General features: G+C 35.3%; 1 protein-coding gene across 26 annotated transcripts in view; it reads left to right on the top strand.

Annotated features, from left to right (window-relative positions):
* The window catches only part of LOC5575778 (TLD domain-containing protein 2), a 635,746-nt gene extending 613,385 nt beyond the window's left edge, over positions 1–22,361 (top strand). For all 26 annotated transcript variants that reach the window (XM_021850058.1, XM_021850049.1, XM_021850048.1 and 23 more), the window contains 4 exons: positions 6,904–7,025; positions 14,451–14,610; positions 14,681–14,850; positions 20,067–22,361. In XM_021850058.1, coding sequence (XP_021705750.1) covers positions 6,904–7,025; positions 14,451–14,610; positions 14,681–14,850; positions 20,067–20,202 — 588 coding nt within the window. In that variant the 3' untranslated portion in view covers positions 20,203–22,361. The remainder of the gene's footprint in view (positions 1–6,903; positions 7,026–14,450; positions 14,611–14,680; positions 14,851–20,066) is intronic.
* The last annotated feature ends 586 nt before the right edge of the window (positions 22,362–22,947 follow it).

The following is a 22,947-nucleotide window of genomic DNA, read 5'->3' as shown; positions in this document are numbered from 1 at the left end:
AGTTAACCCTCCTGATATTCATGAATAAAAACTTCTGAGATTGTCTTCAGAAATTATTTCACGAGATGTCTTTTTTAAGCGATTTCAGGGATTCATGCAAGAGTTTTTAGGAACATTTGATTAGTAGACGTAACGGATTCACGTCTTAAAGGTTCCATGAGGAATTTCATCAGCAAAATCTCATTGAATTCTACCAAGAAATGGTTCAAATATTCCACCAGGAATGTTTCCATAATATGTCCTCCATAATTAATTCAAGGATTTTGAATTTTTCACAAATTTGAAAAAATGTGTTTTTTAAATCTACTGTGCCTTTGATCAAGAATTTCACCAAGTAATTTCTCCAATATATAAAATTAATTCAACTATGATTTTTTTCAAAACTATTCCGCCTATGCTCCTTCATTTTGTTACCGGAGTATAGATATTTATCAATTATTCCAGCAATATTTCATGAATTCTTACAGCGGCCCATTTGAAGAACAATTATTGAAACGCTCTAGAAGTTACTCCAAACAATCGTACAGGTATTTGTCCAAAAACCCGAAATCCAATCTTCTTGGAACATCTCCAGCAAGTTCATTTTGAGTTTCTGCAGATTTCTCTCCAAATATTTATGCAAGAACCACTCTATGTACCACTTAAGCCCTTCAAGGATTTTATGTGGAATGAAATCTTCAATAGATTCCAGCAGGTTATTTTTTAAGAGAGTTTTCTTTGATTTGTTTCAGTGGACGCTCCAAATAATTCTTGAAGTATTGGTCTAAAAATTTTTCTACGGATTTTTTTATTACAAAAACTGACCATTATCCCCAGATCCCCTAGAATACTGTCGATAATCCCTCCATGTATTGGTTCAGAAACTTTTTCTTGGAACGTCTCTCAAGAATAGTTCTTGTTTAAATGGAGTTTTCTAGGGATTTCTTCATGAAATCTCTTATACATTTTTAAAAGAATTCTTGGAAAATTTATTCTGAAATTCAGTTAAAAAATTTCCAGAATAAATTTCTTTAAGAATTTTTGCAATCGAGATGTAAAAATGAAAATTAAATGAAAGATAAAAAATATGCAAGGAAAAATATCGAAAAAATACGTAAGAAAGATTGAAAATATCTACTAGGTCAATTATATCAATTTAAGATCCATTTTCTCATTAAACAATACAAGTTGAACGAAATTTGGAATAAAAAATATTATGCTTCGATATAACGTAACAAAAATAAAAATCGAGTTACGGAAAAATCGAGGTATTACTGAATAGTGTTTCCCAAACTTTTTTGCGTTCTCTCCTTCTTGTTGCCAACATATTCCAAAATCGCCCTCCTAATAGAATATATGTATAAAACGCTATTCTGAGTTGAATTTTCAAAGTTTGTCTAAAAATTGTTAAATTATCAGTTTTCCTAGTGTCGTACTTTTGGCCGTTAATCGCAAGTCAGTCATGCATTTTCGTCAAAATTGAATTTTTCAATGTATTGTCTATTGATCCTTCAACTACACTGACCAAGGCCACATGATTTGTTCAGCAATATTAGGAAAACCATAAAATCAAATTGTTCCGTAACGAAATGTTTCCGCATATCTATCACATTACAGATTTCCGCAACGTATCAAAATAAAAAAGGAACAAATAAATCATTAGCTGCCTCATTTTTAGTTCTCCTACAAAGTTTTTTAGTAATTCCTGAGCTTCAATAAAAGTCTTACTTTAAAAATACTTCCAATGTGATTAAAAACAGGTCTATGCAAACTCTGGATAAATTATCACTGATTGATTCAGGTCTCAAGAATACAAACATTTTGTTTTTGATTGTCATCGAGTTTTGTCGATCATGTCATCTATCATGTCATACAATTTTAGGTGAACCGCTATTTTCCCAATACTGGTCTTATGATTTCGTTGCGCATTTTTTTTTCTAGCTTTCCATGTCTATATGTTCCTGACAATTCTTTGTATAACAATAGCACAGACGCAGATGCATAACAATCTGCAAATGCGTTATTTGTAGGGGAACTAGGTCTGAAACGCACCATCGGGGTTAAACATCCCTCCGCAATATCTTAAAGATAAAAGGTATTTTATTCAAATTCAATATCAAACGATACATAGAACTGCGTAGTGTTTGCTCCATTCATTAGAATTTGTAAAATAGATAGATTTAAATTTGTAAAATAGATACGTTTAAAACTGAGGTGGTGCGCTATAATCCGTTGATTTTAAAATCGCGGATTATGGTTTCATTTCTTATAAATTAAATTTCTTGTCTAAATCAAATGACTGTTATTAGTAATTGCGAGCTTATCAATGGGACTTCCCAGTAAACTCTTTTAGAATCAAGTTTCCGACAAAATTCACAGTAAAAATTGAGTTTTAGGGGGCCTATTTTACCCAGTCTTCCCTTCTAACAATTCAGCGTTCAAAGAAAAGTTGAGTGAGATTAACATTAAATTTTATCTGTCACTGTACAATGTAGCTTGATGGCGATTTATTTTTTGAGTTACATTGTTTTTTTTTTTTTTTTTTAATTTCAAACAGCTTGTTTTTTAAATCTTATATATTCAAGGCTCAATCGTATGAAAGCGTTACGGATCCGGTTTTTTTTTTTTGTTATTTCAATACATACATTTTATTATATCAGTACAGTGGCCCAATTTCGTATTCGTACAGGATACTGTTTCCACATCAAGTTAGTAAAACACTATTAAATGAAGTATTGAGCTACAAATACTTTATCCACATTGAAGGTAATAGGTGTCATCTATTGTTTGCCAATCACAAAATGTTTCCATTTACATTCATCTTTGGATTATTAGAAAAGTATTGAATTGATGTCTAAAATTCACCCAATTCCATATTCGTACACCTACCAAAATTCAAACGCACAACGTTCAAAACTAAATTTAGAAGCTCTATTTGATTACTGAAGTGCTTTATTATGATGTTCAGATGTAGTGAAATACATTTGGACAATTTATTAGTGGACATATATGAAATTTAGGTAAAATTATGAGAAATGCCAGTTTGCCAATGATTTTTGCTATAAAATCCAATAATTCGAACAATAACGTTTATTTTTGTCATTGGATCCAATCTATAGATTATACTCGTAAGCTCTGATAGAAATTTAGTTGAAATATATACAGTTTACAGAAATCATAAACAGTTTTTATCCCTTTTGAGTTCAGGAAATTGTTGTGCCATAAGCTCAAAACTCTTCTAAAATGATATTTTTAATCAATGTTAACCAAATTTTCATTCTAAACAACAGTTAAATGTTAATTTTGAATTTGTTTGTAAAAATAATTTGAACTACGAACTTCGTTTTACAATAAAGTACCCTAAACTACGCTGTACATACCTTCACATAATTGATGTCATCGTAATATTCAATTATCTTTGAAATAATGTTCAAATTATATTCAAAATAGCACCCTATTTTGCAACTTATTGATTTTATAAGAAAAAAACAAAATAACTTGAATGAGCAGAGAGCATTGATATACTATTTAATAGAATACCGTTTTGATTCATATTACGGACAGCTTCAAATTCCGGACACTCTACTTTGTATGGGAAACATTTCACGCGAAATGTTTCAATTTTTGCTGTTCAAAAGTTCTCAATTTCAAGGCTCGTTTTAGTAAACTTTTTCCATAAATATCTTTGAAAATTTATAATGCCCAATTACCTTAGATGTCTCTTTGGTGGTTTAACGATTTCGATTGATGATTTGACTGTTCCATTAATGATTATCATGAGCTGTCCGGAATTCGATTCAAAGTGTCCGGAATATGAGGCAAAAGTGAGGAAGCGTCCGGAATAAGAATCATGAAAAGGCCACACATTTTGATTTATTTAAAATTATTGAAGTTGCGGAAGCGTATTCTTCACCCACCGTTCGAAAGTAAAGGGCTTCCGACGCTCGATAGCGCTAAGGAATCATACAGAATGATTTATTTTGTATGCTCTATGCTGGGTTATATTTCCCTGAGTCCTTAAGTGTCCGTAATATGAATCAAAACGGTATATCCTGTTGTTTTCATCATTTTAAAAAACGTTTGTGTTGCGGTTATGGCAATAATATTTATTCTATAAATCTCTATAATCATGTTTGGTAGTAAAATGTAAATTAAAAATGATAATTACGCAATGTTTTGATAGGAACATTAACTATGGATTATGTATATACATTTAGGAGCCAAACATAAAGAAATTGACTAAAATTTTTGGTTTTGGATTTGTTATAAATGTTATATTACCTAAGATTCAAAAGTATAAGTTGTCGATATCCACTCCTAGCTACTCTAAAACTGATTATAATTTTTTGAAACTTGTACAATATTTGCAGTTATCATTCTTAAGGAAGTGATGTTGAAAAAAATGCAATTTATTGTTCGACTTACCGAATATTTTAGCAAAAAACATGGGAAAACTTGTATTTTTCTTAAATTTACCCAAGTTTCAAATATGTCCGCTTTTAAATTTTCCAAATGTATTCTACTGCATCTGAACAATACAACGAAGAGTTTAAGTAATCATCTAGTCCATTAAAAAATAGTTTTGAATGCTGTATATTTCTTTTTTGTTAGGTGTACGAATATGGAATTGGGTCAATTATAGACACAATCTCAATACTTTTCCATTATTCCAAAGATTTAAGCAAATGAATACAGTTTGTCATTGTCAAACAATAGAAGACACTTATAACCTTCATTATTGATAAAGTATATCGAAGTCCATGCACCATATAATAGATTTATACCAACTTGATATGAAAACAGTGCCCCGTACGAAAATGAGATTGAGTCACTATAGATAAAGTGGCAGAGAAATTCGTAACATTTCGAGATTAAAGAGTAACATAGCGTCCACCGGATGAACCTAAAGGCATTATGGAACATAGATTATAAGAAGGCATGTCTTGTTGTATCATAGTAGGGTTTTTTCACAAAGGGGAAATCTGCAAACAGACACAGCAGGTAACTCAGAAAGTGTGGGGATGCCGCACCTTGACGCTTCAAATATTCAAAATGAGCCTAAATATGAGCAAAAATTATATTAGCGTCGTGCGGGGTGACATTCGGACATAAGGGTGACTTTGGGCCAACATTTTTACAGAAAGTTAAAACCAGAATAATGAAAACAATATGACAAGCTTCAAGAATACGTTATAAATAGCCACTGGATAGTCATGGAATAGTTTTTTGGCTCCCGTACTAGCCATGAGATGCATCGAAAAGAGCGGTCAATGTCAACCACTAGGCCCAATGTCAACCTACACGGCGGTATTCTAAAATTCGCAATAACTTGAGAAAAATTACCAAAATTTAATAATTCGCTTTTAAGGTGAAGATAAATCGAAGCCAAACTTCAAATTTTCAAGAGCACGAATCTGGAGAACCGAACGCCCGTTTAAGCTGAAAACTTAATCGATTGGTCACTCGCTGGTGGTGACCAATCGATTAAGTTTTCAGCTTGAACGGGCGTTCGGTTCTCCAGATTCGTGCTCTTGAAAATTTGAAGTTTGGCTTCGATTCATCTTCACCTTAATAACAAATATTTTCAAAATATATTATTGCGATCTGTTCTACATATCATCAACAATTAAAAAATCGTGAAATATTTCCTTTTCAATATCTTAGGCCATATCAAAGGCTAAACATAGGGCAAGCCTTCAGTTTTTCATAGAGAACCCTTGTAATTTTCTGAAACTTCTTGGAGCTAAAAAATCAAATTATCAACATCCTTTAGGCAGCGTTCATTTATTATATCACGCCAAAATTGGAATCTTTTGACCCGTTCGTAACGTTCGTAACAAATATGATTTTTTTATGAGCCTACTTCAAAAGTACTCCATAAAATAGTGCGTTTCGTAATTTGTGGATGGCGCCTTACATGGGTTGATACTTTCAAAACGGTTATCAAAGAAATTTTGAAAGTTTGAATGGGAAACGTCGTATTGAATAGCTATTAGTACAAAGTTTAATTCCATCTGGAAAAGGTACCATCTACGCGATTTCCGTTTTGAGCTGGAAGTGCTCTAAAGCCAAACCGATGCGCCACAAAAAGAAGTCTGCACGTTTGCCACCTGATTTCAGTGTGCAAATATAAACAAACAATCAAATTCAGGTGTGATTGATACGCGCTTGACTTGCGGGGACTGAGACGTTTTTTTTTTTTCGTAGGGGTATATGCGCATTGCTGTTTTTTATAGATTGTATAACTGTGTGGATTGTACATATTAGATGACTGTTCGAACTTAGTGTTCAATAATCACTTCAATGCACCTTTTTATTTGAATGTTTTATGTCCAGAAATGTGCTGTCTTAGAGGATTTTTATTGTGTTTGATAAACATGTTAGAGTAGATGTTTCAAAAGTGGATCAACCCCACATTCTACGTAGTTGGGCTCTCAAAACTTTCAACTCGCCTCAATCTACACCCCATACTTAGTCTGTAAGCCTTGAACCGAACCCAGAAAACACACTTTCAGAACAAAAGTTCCTTCTACCCAACTCGTACCTCTCGCCTTGCCTGTTCTTTGTGTGTCTTTTTGCAAACAAACTAGTACGTATTGCGTCTGACTGTGTTACCTATGCTCTGTGGTTTGTTGGCCTTGATGTTCTTTCGCAGCAAAAAAGTAGATGTTCAAGAAACAAACTTTCAATTTATAGTGATGTCGATACGAACAAAAAAAAAAAACACCTATCAGAACCCCTTCCACACCGCTGTAGTTAAACCGTAGAAGTTCACAAGCGCTCTCTCCCTCTTGTGCCTCTTGTACTGTAAAGTAGTTCAACACCACACTGTACTGTACTACACACCTTGGTTCCGAACCGACACCTGTGCATTAATGGACGGCAAATTGATTTTCCCTTTTTTCGTTTTCTTTCTCGTATCAGGTTCTGTCTATGAGCACAGATGACTACCGGAAGGCGACGCTGTTTGCAACCAGTTCCTTCGATCAAGACTTCCAGATTCCGGACTTGATCGGCCAGACAGAGATCCTCAGCGAGGAGCATCGGTAAGTTTTATAGTTGCGGTTTTGTTTTTCCTCTTTTGGTTGTTTTTGTTTACCGCGCTGGATGGGTGGATTGTGGGCAATGACTTTTAATCTTGGGCCGGTTACGTTTCCGGCAACCTTGAGAACTGGAATAAGAGAAAAGATACGATGGGCTGACGGATGAACTTGGATAATATGGATACGCAATTAAACGTCTTGCTATTCGCTAAGATCACATACCTGGTTTAGAAGCTATTGAGCCCGGAAAAGTAAAAGCGTTTTCAGGAGTTATTTTACAAGTAGAATCCGAATCAATGGTTCGTTGAGAGCCTTCATATCAAAGTTTTCAATTCTTTTTGGTTGATTAAGGCTTCAACAGCATATAAACTTCCAATCTACTTCTGATACTGGATGAAGAATGCTCGCAGGTTCTTTGTAAAATTCTTTAGAAGAAAGGTTTCAGGAATTTATGTTTTTTCATGAAATTAATTCTGGAATATGTTCAGGAACTCCTCGAAAAATAAATCGTCCAGAAGCATCTCTAACAATTTTTCGGATTCTTGCAGCAACGTTTGGAGGAAATGTTACTCTAAGAAATCATTGAGCACTGAAATAATTTTATCTCCAGTCCTTTCGATCGAGATTATCCTGAAAGTTTTCTCATACATTCCCACAGAGTTTTCTTCAGATAGTTTTCCACTTATTCGCTCATTTTCTCAATTTCTTAAATTGGTACCTTAGAAATATGAAATATCTTTCAATGAATTCTACAGGAATTTTTCCAAGAGACTACATAAAGATTTTCAGAAAGTTTTAAAGCAATTCTTTCAGGGATTTTTCCACGAAACCGTGTAGCTATTTCTATGCAGATTTTGCCTTTACTTTTTCTGTCATTTTTTTTCAAAAATAGTTTTAGGTGGTAGTTTAAGGAATTGCTAAAAAATTCTGACAAAGGTTCTTCAATAAATTTGATCTGGAATCTCTAATGAAGTTATTGCAAGTATTTCTCCAGCATCCTAACATTTTAAGAGTAATTTCAGAAGTTAAAGTTTGAAAAGTTTATTAAAGGTTCCACACCTGTTAATACTATAGCAATTATTCGAATAATTTCTCTAATCATTCATAGGGTAAAGAGGGGCAAGATGTAAATTTTGTAGAAATTGAATTGACCGTTTTTCTTCGCAGAGCTTTTCACACACTAATGAACTATGATAATAGGCGAATGAAAAGTTTGATACACGTCTTTTGACGAGCAATATTTGATCGAACAAAAACTGCAAAGATTAATTTAAAAACCCGTAAACTTTTATATAGACGGCCATATACACGGCGTGTATATGGGAGAGGTTTATCACAAAAAATAGGCATCGCTAAATCTTTCACCATTCGAAAATATAGGTTTTTAGCTTTCATTTGACGTGTTCCCCAAAAAAATCCACCAAGGGATCCCGAACATTTTTTTTTATTTTTGTTCTTTTAAGTACATTATTTTTTTAATGTAATCATTGTGAAAGACTGTTTCATTGATATTTAGCTCCATTAAAACTTCAATTCCAATTAAAAGTTCATAAAATAAGTATATATTAGGTTTTATTTTATTAAAAACAAAACTGTCTTATGTGATTAAAAAAAATACACTACACGTCAATGCTTCCAGTGGGCTATTTGCCCTTTGAAGGAAGCACCACACTAGACAATGGACTAGCATGCAACGCCCAGTGGCCAAGTCGGAAAACATTCCTCTCGAAAAGTTTTTCGGCCTGAGGCGGGAATCGAATCCACACTCCTTAGCACGATGTGGCTAAATGCTTCGGTGACACTAACCGCACGGCTACGAAGCCCACCATTTTGAGAATGAACCATATGATACTTTTTCGATTAGATATGTTGAAAGTTCGACTGTTGGACACTTATTAGTACTGTGTAAGTAAATTGATCCGAGCACTTTTTCCTATCATGGTTAGAATACATTAAATTTCTTCTTCTTTTTCGGTTTGGCATTACACTTCAGCTAGGACATAGCCTGCTTCCCAGCTTAGAGTTCGTTGAGCACTTAGTTATTAATTGAGAGTTTTCCTTGCCAATCAACCATTAGTGCATTTGTATTTTGTGTATTGGAACCAATCTGCCATTTGATCGTGCGGTCTATGAATGCGATCTTGTCAGGCTATGTTTATGCTGAAATGAGTTATTTGCGAATTCTCCCGGTCATCGTCTCATAAACTGCGCGACTCTCAGATGCCTCAGAAATACCCAAAACAATAGTGTTAGAAAGAAAGGTTTTTTTTCCATAAATTACTGTCTGTATTGGTTTATTATGAGGTTCATAAAAAGTAGAATGGTTCAACATTCCAACAGCATGCGAAAGGAAACGTTATATGCTTAAACGGCCTTTACCCCAAGCTTTGGTAAAAAGCTTCAAAAATCCTCATTATGTAGGCACCCGGAGCAAGTGACTATCCGAGGACTTTTTTAATAGTATTGAAATTGTTTTGAAAATTTTACAAGATAATAGTGGAAGATATTTCCTGTTTAATCAAACTTTAAAAATAATTCCACCGTAAAAGTGGTTTTCTGAAAAACATAACAGCAATCACAAAATCTTTACAAGTACTGCAGTAATTTTAACACATAAGCAGCTTAAACATATGATTAATTATAATTTTCATTTGTCCTACTTGCCCCACAGATTAGAGTTACTGCAACTTATTAGATTTTTAAGATTCTCTGCTAAGAGTTTCAATACCTCAAAAAGACACCTTCTCCATCGCGCGCTGTCATAAGGTGATGAATGGATCCAATGAGATATTAAAATATTCGGAATTTTATTGGAAAATTTATCTGAATTACTAATTTATATGTTCCTCTTGCCCCGGGCTATTATCTACTAGCACATCAACCATTATACAAAATAAAAAACACAGTTTTCAACAAACTGAAAGATTTATCTTCTATCACTTGTTTTTCCACTACTAAATTAGTAAATCAAGCATCTTTCTTGTATCATATTAATTATGAAAAAGATGAAATTATCAACACAGCAGCAAATTTTATTGATGGTTAAGAATTGTTCATAAAAGTTCTATATCGTATCAATCGTTTTCAGCTTGCATTTCAACGGAATTTAACACTGAAATATGTAATTGAAGGAAAAGCTACGCGAAATTGTTATGAATTACGCAGTGAATCAATTGTCACCTAACACGCAGCAGTTTATCATCACTTGGACAGAATATGACAACGATCGATTACTACGTATGCAACGTTTTTCTGGGCTTCTCATTGCAATTTTCGAGAACTTTACCTGTGTTGGTAAACATTGGCACTTTATCGACTAGGAATATATAAATTTGCTTATGTGTTTGAAATATTTGATTAATCGCGAGTTGAAAAGGTTGCAACAATGTAACGCCCTGCGATTGTCATGACAATTATGCTTTTGATTATATCCCAATCCGCAAAAGTTAGGATAAACGGTTGTGAGCTTTAGCGATGTTCAATTTTGACAACACGTCCAACATTTTCATGTTGCCAAAATCGAGCGGTGCCTATATTGTGCATTTTTCTAACACAATTTATTGTGATTTTTATTGTAAAGTCATCCTAAAACCTTAGCAGTGATTAAATTATAGAAATAGTTGATTAAAAATGCCAAAATCTAACATTTATTTCAAAAACCCTCTGATTTTGACACGATTGCTCATATTCAACGGTTTATTTCCGAACTCTACAAAAAAAAAAAACGAATCGTGTCAAATTCGAATGGGCACTGTATGTTACAGAATAGTCCTTTAGTAAAAAATAACACATTTGATAATACTGCTAGAGGTCCTTGTTGTGTTGTGTTTATCAAAGGTTACTTTAAAACTCACACAAGTTTCGTCAGAGGGTATTTTTTTATGACAAATATTTTCCAGTTTTTTCATTAACAAGATCTTCAATATGACATAAAAAAATCCTGGACACATCTCCGGAGACAGAATCAAGAATTCTTGAAACAAAAAATAAGACTTGCTTGGGAAATTTATTAGGAAATTCCTGGAAGAATTACTGAAATTGTACTTCTAGAATCTGGTCGAAATCAGAAGGAATCCTTATCGACAATTTATGGAAGCATTTTTCGTAAAATTACTGACTGAATTCTTAAAGATATTCTAAACTGGAATGTTTCAGGGGCAAAATCGATACAAATTCACTGGATGAATTCCCGGAGAACTCAAAACATTCATTAATAATTTCACTACGTTGTTCGCATAGTGAAATGAAAAAGCACCGCAGATCGTAAGCAACTACGAATTGTACGGTCGTCTATGCTCATGCTCAAGTTCGTAAAAAATCACTTCGAAATTTTCGGAAACAGTATTGAAGCAAACTTTGGGCAAACAAACTTATTTGTATTGTAATTCTCATAGTAAATCACGATAACATAGGGTAGGTGTACCAGTTATGGCATAGTGGTTCCATATTTCTCCATATGTAATAACTTACTTTTGAAGAGTTTTTTATTTTTAGGTATTGAAGATAAAACACTAAAAAAAAAGAGTAAAAATGTGAAAGTTATCCAAATTTTGGATATGGCCAAACAGGGAATCACTATAGCCATAATTGTACACTTTTCCCTACATATATTACTTATCGTAATATATTTCCATACACAGACAGAGATGAACCAGCCTCTGGCTGAAAATCTCTCTAATAAAGATAAATAATAATAATAATCCATACACATATTACTTATCGTAATATATGGATGCATGTCCAAAATATCTTAGACTTAATTTTGTTATCCTATTTTAAGGACACTCAGTTGCTACCAACCCGGCATTTCAGATCTTTTGTAGTTTTTCTTTGCTCAGAACTCAAAATAATTTTGTGAATCTTATATCTTTCAAGATGCGGACCATAGAATCGTTTCTGTATCTACCTCCTTTACATTTCCCAGAATAGTTAGCAAAATCACTCGAGCAACTATTTTACTAATTTCTGGAGGGTTTTCTAACATTTTTCGAATAATTTCTGAAGGTAAAGCTTCTGGAGGAATTGCTGGTTACACTCTGCATCATTGTGACCATTTCTTGAGGAATTCCTGAATGTGCTTTTGAGGATTGATTATTTATTTTAGAGATCGATGAAAGAATTACAAAAAAATCTACTACAATCCCTGACTGAATATTGTAAGGAATTTTGAAAAGAAATGTCTATATATACCTGGAAAAAAATTCTAAGAATCTCTAGAAGTATCCATGGTGAAATATTTGGAGACATTTCTGCTTGAAGTTTTGGAGGTATTTTTCAAGCCATACCTGAGGCAGTTCATGAGAAAATTCTTTTATTAATTCCACAAGAAAACAAGGAGTACCATCTTAGGTAACTTTTTAAGTAAGGCAATCCCTGGAACATTTTCTACTGGAAACCCCAGAGTTATTTCAGGAGCATTTAATAGGTGATTGCTGAAGCATTTTAGAATTATTTTCAGTGCAATAGCATACGCTAAAAAGCCTGGAGAATTTCCTGATTTAAGTACTGGTATAAATTCATTAATTTAGGGGCCCAGATAGCCGTAGCGGTAAACGCGCAGCTATTCAGCATGACCATGCTGAAGGTCGTGGGTTCGAATCCCGCTGGTCGAGGATCTTTTCGTAATGGAAATTTTCTCGATTCCCAGGGCATAGAGTATCTTCGTACCTGCCACACGATATACACATGCAAAAATGGACAATCGGCAAAGAAAGCTCTCAGTTAATAACTGTGGAAGTGCTCATAAGAACACTAATCTGAGAAGAAGGCTTTGTCCCAGATGGGACGTAACGCCAGAAAGAAGAAGAAGATAAAGTCATAAATCCCTGTTAGTATTTTGTCTGAAATTTTTGGTAACGTCTGGAGTTTTTCCTAGTGAAACCCTTGTGGGAATTACTAGAGAATTTGCAAAAGCTAGAGGTACTTTAAGAAAAATTTGTGAAATTTCTGAGAGATTTGTTATATAAATTTGTATCAGAAGGCCGGCTCCAAAGGCACGTTCCCCACCAGTTGGAAAAATCTTGTCGAAGTGCCTTGATGAATCTCAATATGAAAAACAGAAGTAATCATTGAAAAAAATATTGTATAATTTCATGGAGAAATTGCTAAAAGGTTTTGAGACGAGAATCCTTGTAAAATTTTTGAAGAATCGTTATTATAAATTCCTAAATAAAATAATGAAGCAACTTCTGATGCCTCAATTTTTTGAGATGTTATAGGTGATTTATGGGAAGATCTATTGAAATATCTGATGCCATGCTCGGATTATACTTTGTGTATTTCTAGTATGAATCTTGACACATTTCTTGCAATATTGTTATCGAATTACTGATTGAACCTTTAGTTGATCGATAAAAAAAAAATCTTCAGTGTTTCGTTGCAGAATATTTTTGACACAATTGATGAATTCTCCCAAGCTTTTTAACAATATACATGACGCATGTTGCAATGGAATGAATTGAATATGACCTTTGGAGGAATCTATACGAGATCATTGGTGTTTTCTGCCATATTATTGCCAGACTTCTCCAACAGATGATGTTGATGTATTGGCGAGATCTTTGGCAGTTTTATCTGTACAACTCTTGTTATAGTCAACCCAAGGTTTTTGTCAGAATCTGCCATACTATTCTCAAAAATCTAGCCATTCTACTCTTGAGATCTTTGGCGTATTGAGTATGAGCATGAGCATGATTGACCGCCCGCAGTTGCTACTTCGTTATTGCAAGAACAGTTTGACTTACACTGGGAACCAACAGACACTACCTACTCAGGATCAGTAGCAATGTGCTTATTAATGTGCTGCTCTCCTTATCATGACAAACAATAACGGTGCCGGCTGCGTCCGAACGCAGGTCAATTTGGGGATGGGAGGGAAATGTTGACGTGTTACTTACTTCATGGAAGCCGGGAGTCCTCTGCACTTCCAAAACACTGGCATTTTGAATATGGGAATGGATTCGTTTTGGTAAACGATAAAGATCTAACGCCTGCACTAGTGGCGATTTCCTAATTTCAAATCTGCCTGTTCAACGAGTAGAAATTCTAGAATTTCAGCAACAAATTTGCATGTAATGAGTAGAAATTTGCTAGAAAGGACGATTTCAATAATTAGCTTTTTGATTTATAATCTAAATTTGTCGAAATAGTCATTTTAGAGTTAAGGAACAGGTAAAAAGTGAGGTTAAATACGAGTCGCCACTGACCTGCACAACGCGAACCGAACACGATTGATCCGAATTCCGTCGCTTTCTCACAAAGGAGCATGCAACAAATTAAACGGATTTAACTCTATCTCTTGAGATCTTTGGCGTATTCATCACGAAGTTTATGACTGTTTCTTTGATAAAAGATTTCCGATAATTTTCTCGATGACTTCCTAGAGAGATCCAGCTTCAGTATTTTAATCACTTCCTTTCTAATCCACAGGGAAAAACTCTGCGCCCACCTGCCAGCACGTGCCGAGGGCTACTCGTGGTCCCTGGTGTTCAGCACTTCGTTGCACGGTTTCTCGCTGAACTCGCTGTACCGAAAGATGCACAAACTGGAAAGCCCAATCCTGATAGTCATAGAGGATACGGAGCACAATGTAGGTGTCCAGCGTGATATTTCAACCGGGGAGCTTCCAACGATCTAATGTGATGTCCGTTTCGTTTTAGGTGTTTGGTGCCCTCACATCCTGCTCGCTGCACGTGTCGGACCACTTCTACGGTACAGGTGAATCGCTGCTGTACAAGTTCAACCCCCACTTCAAGGTGTTCCACTGGAGCGGGGAGAACCTCTACTTCATCAAGGGCAACCCGGAGAGCCTGGCGATCGGTGCCGGAGAGTAAGTACTTAATTTGTTTACTACACATGTCGTTCGATAATCAATCCGTATTTGTGGAGGTTTCATCATTAAGAGTGATAAGCAAGAACGGACAACAATGCGGATTTATAGCCATTTTCATAAATCCGGCAAATAGAAGTGTCGGACTTTCAAGCTTGTCTTTTAAAAGTGCCTTCATTATTACTATCAAGAACAACTCAGTACTTTATCAGAGCAGTGATAGGCTCCTCCTTTCTGGTGTAACGTTCTAACTGGAATTTAGCATACTTCCCAACTTAGTATGCTATGAACACTTTCACAGATTAACTGATAACTCAGTGCGCATCGTACCTTCGTACTGTGCGTACACGCCCTTGGAAGTTTTCAAACTACCTAAAGTAATGGAACAGTACTTTTCAGTTCAATTTCTTTTTATTATTGATCCATTTACGATCCTTGTTTGGACCCGTGCCTTTTTCGTTGGGCCCGTTAGCGAAAGCTAGCGGTGGTAATCCTTTTTGGACACCGTCTTGGGAAAAAGAACTCTCGAAGGTCACGTCTTCTTTCGTTTATTCACTAAACATGGTTGTATCTACAAACAAAAGGAAGGGTGAATCTCCGAATTCATTACTTCCTTCCAAAAAGTGGATTTTAAAACTGTCACTACACGTGGCAAGAATGGAAGAAAGGACGTTTCCCCGGAATGCGAACTTTCTGCCAAGGGTGAAATGGATAATGTAGATAATTGCATTGCATAATTACAAACTTGCGGAAATTGACTCGCAGTAAATTTTTTTTGTCATCGGTGCAAATGCAGAACATCGCTCATGTAATAATTCGCAAAGTAATTCCAACGGCAGAATTTTATTTGATGAGTGCTCTTTAGGATATTTCTCAATTCAATACCCTGTTAACCCTACCTATTTTTCCTCTACTAGAAACCCTTGTACGATTGATTTGGTCTTAACCGACTCTAGTCACCTTTGTAGCTAACTGATTACTCATGCTGCTTTGATTCTGATCATGTCCCTGTTACATTTCAAATATCCCATGAAGCAATTCTCAATCCTATCAGCTTCACTTTCAATTATTTTCGAGCCGACTGGAATCTTTATGCAACATATATTGACTCTAATCTTGATGTTAACATTTCTTTAAAAAACAAAACTTGATATTGACAATGCTCTTGAAACTTTAACAAATTCCATTGTTGAAGCCAGGGGCATTGCGATTCCAAAATGTGAAGTAAAATTTGGATCCTTGATTGTAGACGATGATCTTAAACTCTTGATCCGTGTTAAAAACGTGAGGAGAAGGCAGTTCCAATGCACTCGTGATCCTGCTATGAAAATTATATGGCAGGATTTGCAGAAAGAAATCAAGAAACGTTTTTCACAATTCAGAAACGAAAAATTTGAATTATTTTTTTTTTTTTTCAATTGGACCCTGGCTTGCTTTCCTCCATCAGTTAACTTTTTGAAAAGGTAATTTTGAACAGAATGATGGTCCACATCAACGAAAATTCAATGTTTGCCAATGAACAGTTCGGATTTCGACATTCGATGAATGTCAATGAACAGTTCGGAATTCGGACATTCGACCATTAACCAACTTTTACGTGTAACAAATTTGATTCGTTCCAACAAATCTGAAGGCTATTGTACTGGCTCTTCCAGATATAGAAAAAGCATTCGACAGTGTTTGGCATGAAAGCTTGATTGTAAAATTAAAAACTTTAAATTCCAACATACATTGTTAGAATAATTCAAAGTTATCTGTCAAATCGTACACCCAGGTTAATTATCAGAACTCCAGGTCTGAAAGACTGTAAGACAGGGTTTCTCAATCGGTGGTCCGCGGACTCCTAGGGGGCCGTGACGATTTCTCAGGGGGTCCGCAAAGTCATTGTGAAGGTTTAACCATTGGCAGGTTTTTCCAGCTTTCTTGCGAGCCCCCTGAAAATTTATTGAAAGTTTCTTAGGGAACTAGGGAAATGAAGGAATTTGAAATTCTCCTGTTTCTGAATAATCAAACTAATCTTTTTGAATTTTGTAGCATAATTTAAGTGAGTTTTTCTGTTATTTTTAAGGATCACTACCCTTAAAAAATTTCTGCAAATATTTTTGATCTGATAAGCAAGGCTTTTGAAGCATTTATAGTGAAACGGGTGCAACGGGATTATTCCAAGCAGTTTGCATGGAGGATACCCAATTATTCTTCGGGATTTTTTTTATGATGAATGGCTTGAGAATACCCAAAGAAATTTTTAAAATCTAATGATTTTTTTTTAAATTTCGAACAGAACTTCATCGTACTATCGATATAAATAAAAATGGAATAGTGTTTGTATGTCACGAAATGACTCGACAACGGGTCAACCGATTCACGTCATTCTTTCACTATTGGAATTGACAAGAGATGCATCGTGTTTGTGAGTTAAAACATTAGCGAAAATACACAAATCGGGAAGCAAAACAATGACATTTCGTAAGCGTTTTTTGCATGGTCTACCTCACAGCCTACTGCTTGGCAATACAACGTTTGCCGGGACAACTAGCTTTTTTATTTATTTATTTATGAAAGCCAACAGGTAAAATATTTGTGAATATTTTGAACAAGCCAGCAAGAACTTTTATTGGAAGCTTCTCAACGACATGATTTTCTGTTGATTTTGGCAAGCTCTTTCTCAGAAGTTTATTATCGGATTCTAAGAAAGATATTAAGTAAATTATTGGCAAGATTCTTAGTAAATTTAGTGGACTTCAGATTTTTTTAGCAGAAGTATTGCATTATCTGTTTGAACACATTTATGAGAATTTGTATAGTTCTTTGCATCTCTTTTAAGTATGTGATCACTTACTCACACCTTCCTATTCCTCAGCTTTTGCAAGGACGTAGCCAGTTGATGTGTCAACCTTGTGTGAGAATCAGGGGTTAGTCTCAAATCGCTGACTTAAGAAACGGGAGAGAAGATGCAACTTTCATACATCAGTCTAAAAACGTACCACCTATCAATTTATGCGAATTGCTTAGTTTCAATGCTATTCGTGACTTTTAGGTGTGCCTGCCAAAGGTCTCTGCTGGTTCATAATAAGACCTTTGGAAGGATTTTATTAACTTTCATTTCGAGACCCCTTAAATGGTCCGCGAGATGTTTGTTATACTTTAAAGGGGGTCTCAGCTGCAAAAAGGTTGAGAACCACTGCTGTAAGAGCTGGAGTTCCTCAAGGAAGCATTTTGGGACCAATATTATACAATATTTTTATATCTGACTTACCTGAATTACCTCAGGGATGTCAAAATTCCTTGTTTGTGGATGACACAGACCTCACCACCATAGGACGAAGCCTGCGTGTCATCTGTAGATTGCAAAAATTTTTCTACATTTTTTTTTCATACTTGCAAAAATGGAAGATTTCTCCTAATGCTTCCAAAACTCAACTAATAATATTCCCACATAAACCAAAAGCTCTTTATTTGAAACCTTCAAGTAGACATGTTGTCACGATGAGAGGGGTTCCAATAAATTGGTCAGATGAAGTTAAGTATCTAGGGCTTATGCTAGATAAGAAATTAATTCTCAAAAATCACATCGAAGGCATTTAAGCCAAATGGAACAAATATGTAAAATGTCTTCATCCCCTTATTAATAGAAAATCAAAACTTTGTCTTAAGAACAAGGCCAGCCATGTTGTGTGCTGTACCAATATGGACTAGTTGTTGTAATTCCAGCAAGAAAACTCTGCATAGGATTCAAAATAAAATTTTGAAAATGATTCTGAAGCTTCCTCCCTGGTATAGTACCAATGAGTTACATAGAATATCCAATGTTGAAACATTGGAACAAATAGAAAAATATAAAAGTAGTTAGAGTTTCGTGTACCTTTTAATTCCGGAATTAAAAGGTACACGGTACTCCATCTACTTTTAAGTTTCCCTATTGAGATTCTGCTCAGAGGATTCGAATACATTAATAAGAATTGGAACAAATGTCAAATAAAATAATTTATAATCTCACAAGGGAAGGTCACGATGGTGTTACACGGGGTTTTCAACCGGACCATTTTTGTTAGATTCTACATGCCGAAATAAGAAAAACCCCAAAGCCTTTCGGGTGATGGACCAGTGGTGTAGCCAGGAGGGGCTCTGAAAGGGACAATTTTGTACGTATATTATATTATTAAGCTAATTGGAAATTTGACAAAAATATTTTTTTAGTATCTATTGTGATGGCAGAGAATAGAATTGACATTGATGTATGTTTGAAATGTATTTTCCATGCCATAGGCGCAATCGGGATGGGTTAAGTATTTGTATACTATTCTAATAAAACCAAATTTGTTTTGGTGTCCATAGTCCATGTTAGTTACGCCAATGGCATGGAAAATACATTTTAAACATACATTAATGTCAATTCTGTTCTCTGCCATCACAATAGATACTAAAAAAAAATATTTTTGTCAAATTGCCAATTAGCTTAATAATATAATATACGTACAAAATTGCCCCTTTCAGAGCCCCTCCTGGCTACACCTCTGGTCCATCACCCGAAAGGCTTTGGGGTTTTTCATATTTTGACATGTAGAATCTAACAAAAATGGTCCGGTTGAAAACCCCGTGTAACACCATCGTGACCTTCCCTTGTCAGGCAAAAATCTATTGCCATGATTAATGCATTAAATATTTAGGTTAAGTAAACGATATTTAAAATTCTTGACTCCTGAGAATGAAAGAACATCAAATGAAATGGATTAAAAACAACAGATAGAAGTTTCTGTTTAAATGAGTGAAGTTATTGTTGAAAATACATATTTCAAATTGTCTCTGAAATTTTGATCATCGTTAATATCCTTCGTAAAAGAAGCTGGATTATATTTTAAGATTAAGGTTCAGCTGTTTTTTGAATCTTCGTTTCCTATTCGTTCTGAATTTGAAACCATGTGTGATAGTCCATAAACCCCTCATATGTTGTCGTGTGATTTCGATTTTGTTGCTTTTATCTTTAAATTGCCTCTATGATAAACTCTGGCAATTGCCAACTCTGTACAGATCCTAGCTGTTTTCCAGACGAGCCCATCTGTCTAGTTCTGTTTACCGGACCGAGAATGAACCTGCCTACGGCAGAAAATCCCTAAATAAATAAAAAAAAAAAAACAAAACAAAACAACATATATTATTCTTCTACCATCAAAATATAAGTCACCAAACTAATGATTATCGTTTTCTTCATCTTACAGCGGAAAGTTCGGCCTGTGGCTGGACGGTGACCTGAACCAGGGCCGATCGCAATACTGTAGCACCTACTCGAACGAACCACTGGCACCACAGGAGGACTTTGTCATCAAAACTCTCGAATGCTGGGCATTTGTCTAAATGGAAGCAAACCAAGAAATAAAAAACGAAAAAAATAGTGGCCACTCCCCTCCCTCACGACGACAGGGGCGCTGCGTGAACTGTGAGAAAGTCTAGTGACATGGAAATGCGGAAACGATGTGAGTGTGGCTGAGTGTGAAAGCGGGAGCGTGACCTGGGAAGAACGTGTGTGCGTGTGATCGCGGTAGAATCGCATTGCTACAAGGGCTGAGATAGAATTTAGTGCATAATTGATAAGTAATATTATATATAAATGTAATTGTAACTGTAAACCGAAATTGCAGAAATGAAGAAAGTATAATCAAATTTTAGAGAGATGCTACTTTTAAGAAGAAAACTAATGATGGATTCTACAGCAAAACGGAAGATTATTATGAAATAAAGTAAAAAAGCAACATATAAACCATTTACAATGAGAAGAGAATTTATTAGCGTCACCGTAATTCACGTTTTGTGGATAGAAACGGTAAGAGTGTAGGAAGAGCGGGTTGCACCCATATGAAGGAGTAACATAAATTCTTAGCTTTAAGGAGGGAGCCTCCAATATAAAGTGGGGCCCGTTGTTAAGAAGATATATATTTATAAACGAAAAGAGAGTAGCAAAAGTTAAAGAATGCAATCTAACTCTGACGAGGACGGTTCGTAAATATTTGTAAATGGCACCGGAAGGTGCATTTGTGCTCTGAAAGTGTTGCCAGATTTACAGAAAAATACCCTCATACAAACATTTATACTTTTGGCGGAGTCTCTCTCATCCTCCGTTCTTCATCCCGAAGAAGGCCTGCGGAGCAACACGAAGGCTGTTCGAGAGAGACTCTTCACTGTCCTCAAAGCAGAATCCAACTCTTGTACACGCATATGTTGATTAACCTCTCTATATATTAGTGCAAATAACGAATTAACAAATGCAAAGTCACCGAAAGTAATTACAGAAGAATAATAAAAGACAGCTTGCGCTGTAGCTTCGTAATCACCCATTAAAACAAGCATATAGGAAAAAATATAATAAACGAAATAAAACAAAAGTGAAAACACATGATGCTAAAAGAAAAAAAAATAAAGAACACATGGTAAGAAAGATTGTGTTAGAAGTAAAATGTTCAAACCTAGAGACTGCTTTTCATTTGTTAAAAAAAAACTGTTGTGACAAAAATAGACAAAGAGTCAACGTAAAACACTTTACCCCTCCCTTAAACAAAAACACAAACACACCTACGCAAACACGCAAATCACATATTCACCGTGGAAGCTAGCAAGGCGTTTTTCATTCGTCAAGACGGTCCTGTCCACACGAATATTTTGTAGTCACATTTCTGTGCTGATGAGAATAGAATATCTGATCGGATCAGCACACAATGTTAGACAATAACCACACAAACCGTTGAACAAACAAACAAAAACACAAGAAATCAAAATTTCACCAATGCATGTCAATTTAAAAATCGATTGTAGAAAAACGAAGGGCAGAGATTGAGCCAGCGGATCGGAGATGTCTGCGTGGTGGTTTGTCGGTTTGGAAAGGAAATAGAAGGGACAGCTGCAGGGTTTTGTTATTTGCAAAATCACAATTTGATATTGATATTGTTTTGCTGCTAGGATTCGTTATTTTATCGTATTTTTATTTGGTTAAGACGCGTCCTGGAAATATGACAGAAATGATAGAAGGCCCTACGGGATGCGTGCGGCATCTCGGGGGTCGTTCGGTCTCAGAAACCTGTTCGATCGAACCAAACGTGCACTTTCTTCGTGCTATAGCTGTAAGCATTGTTTTTAATTTATTATATTTTTTATTTTCTCTACATCCATATATACACGTCTTATTTATATGTAAAAAGAATTATGCGATGGAAGAAAGAATTAATCCTTACGAATGTCCAGAGTGTCAACCAGTTACAATAAATTCATGAAACCCAACACATTATGTCGGTGTACACTCCACGAAAAAAAAAACAACACAGAATGATTTGGACAGGCAGACAGCTAGAAATAAATGCAGGACCGTTCCGGTACTCTGGTCGAAACAGAAAGCAAGTAACATTTTCTTTTGCAGATAGACATATTAACACAAAAGGGAAAACATGTTGTTGTAATTCATTAACACGTTTTACATGTGAAACTATAGTAATAAATGAAGCAAACAGTGATTACATCTAATGCCATTTGGATTCGTTCATGCGTTTTCTTTATGAGTTTGATCATTCGACGAGAAAGAACATCAATCCTTGGTTGGTTTTTGGCTCATCCCATTCACACGAACACAGACACTGGAATACAATCGCGCACACACGCACAAACGCAGACGATGATCGTTCGCTTTTCTCATTGCTCTCATTGCATGTTGGTTTCGTTGTCGTGCTGAGTTTCCATAAACGTTCGCTTCTCTTGATTGTTTTCTCATGTCGTCATCACCGGGGGGTTCCTGTATGTTTGCTTCAATTTGTTGAAATGGGCGGATTTCGATGAAAATCAACTTCCGATGAGTTTGTGTTACACTTGCACAAATAAGGGCAGTCAGAAAGAATTGCTTCCCTTGTGCCAACTGTAGGCTCTCGTTTCCAGTATATTATTCTTGTTCAGCTGATTCAGGATTCAGGATTATATAAATTGACCTTTGGTTTAGGCAGTAACCCAGGATGAAGATCTATACCGTTGATTCCATACACCACCAAGGGTGTCAAGAATTAAAAGCATGCAATTGATTTCACCACATTTGTTATCTAGGAAACATTGCCTCCAGAAAACATT

The sequence above is a fragment of the Aedes aegypti genome, chromosome 3 (assembly GCF_002204515.2).
Source record: "Aedes aegypti strain LVP_AGWG chromosome 3, AaegL5.0 Primary Assembly, whole genome shotgun sequence".
Taxonomy (NCBI): domain Eukaryota; kingdom Metazoa; phylum Arthropoda; class Insecta; order Diptera; family Culicidae; genus Aedes; species Aedes aegypti.
This window is presented reverse-complemented; position numbering and strand designations above follow the sequence as displayed.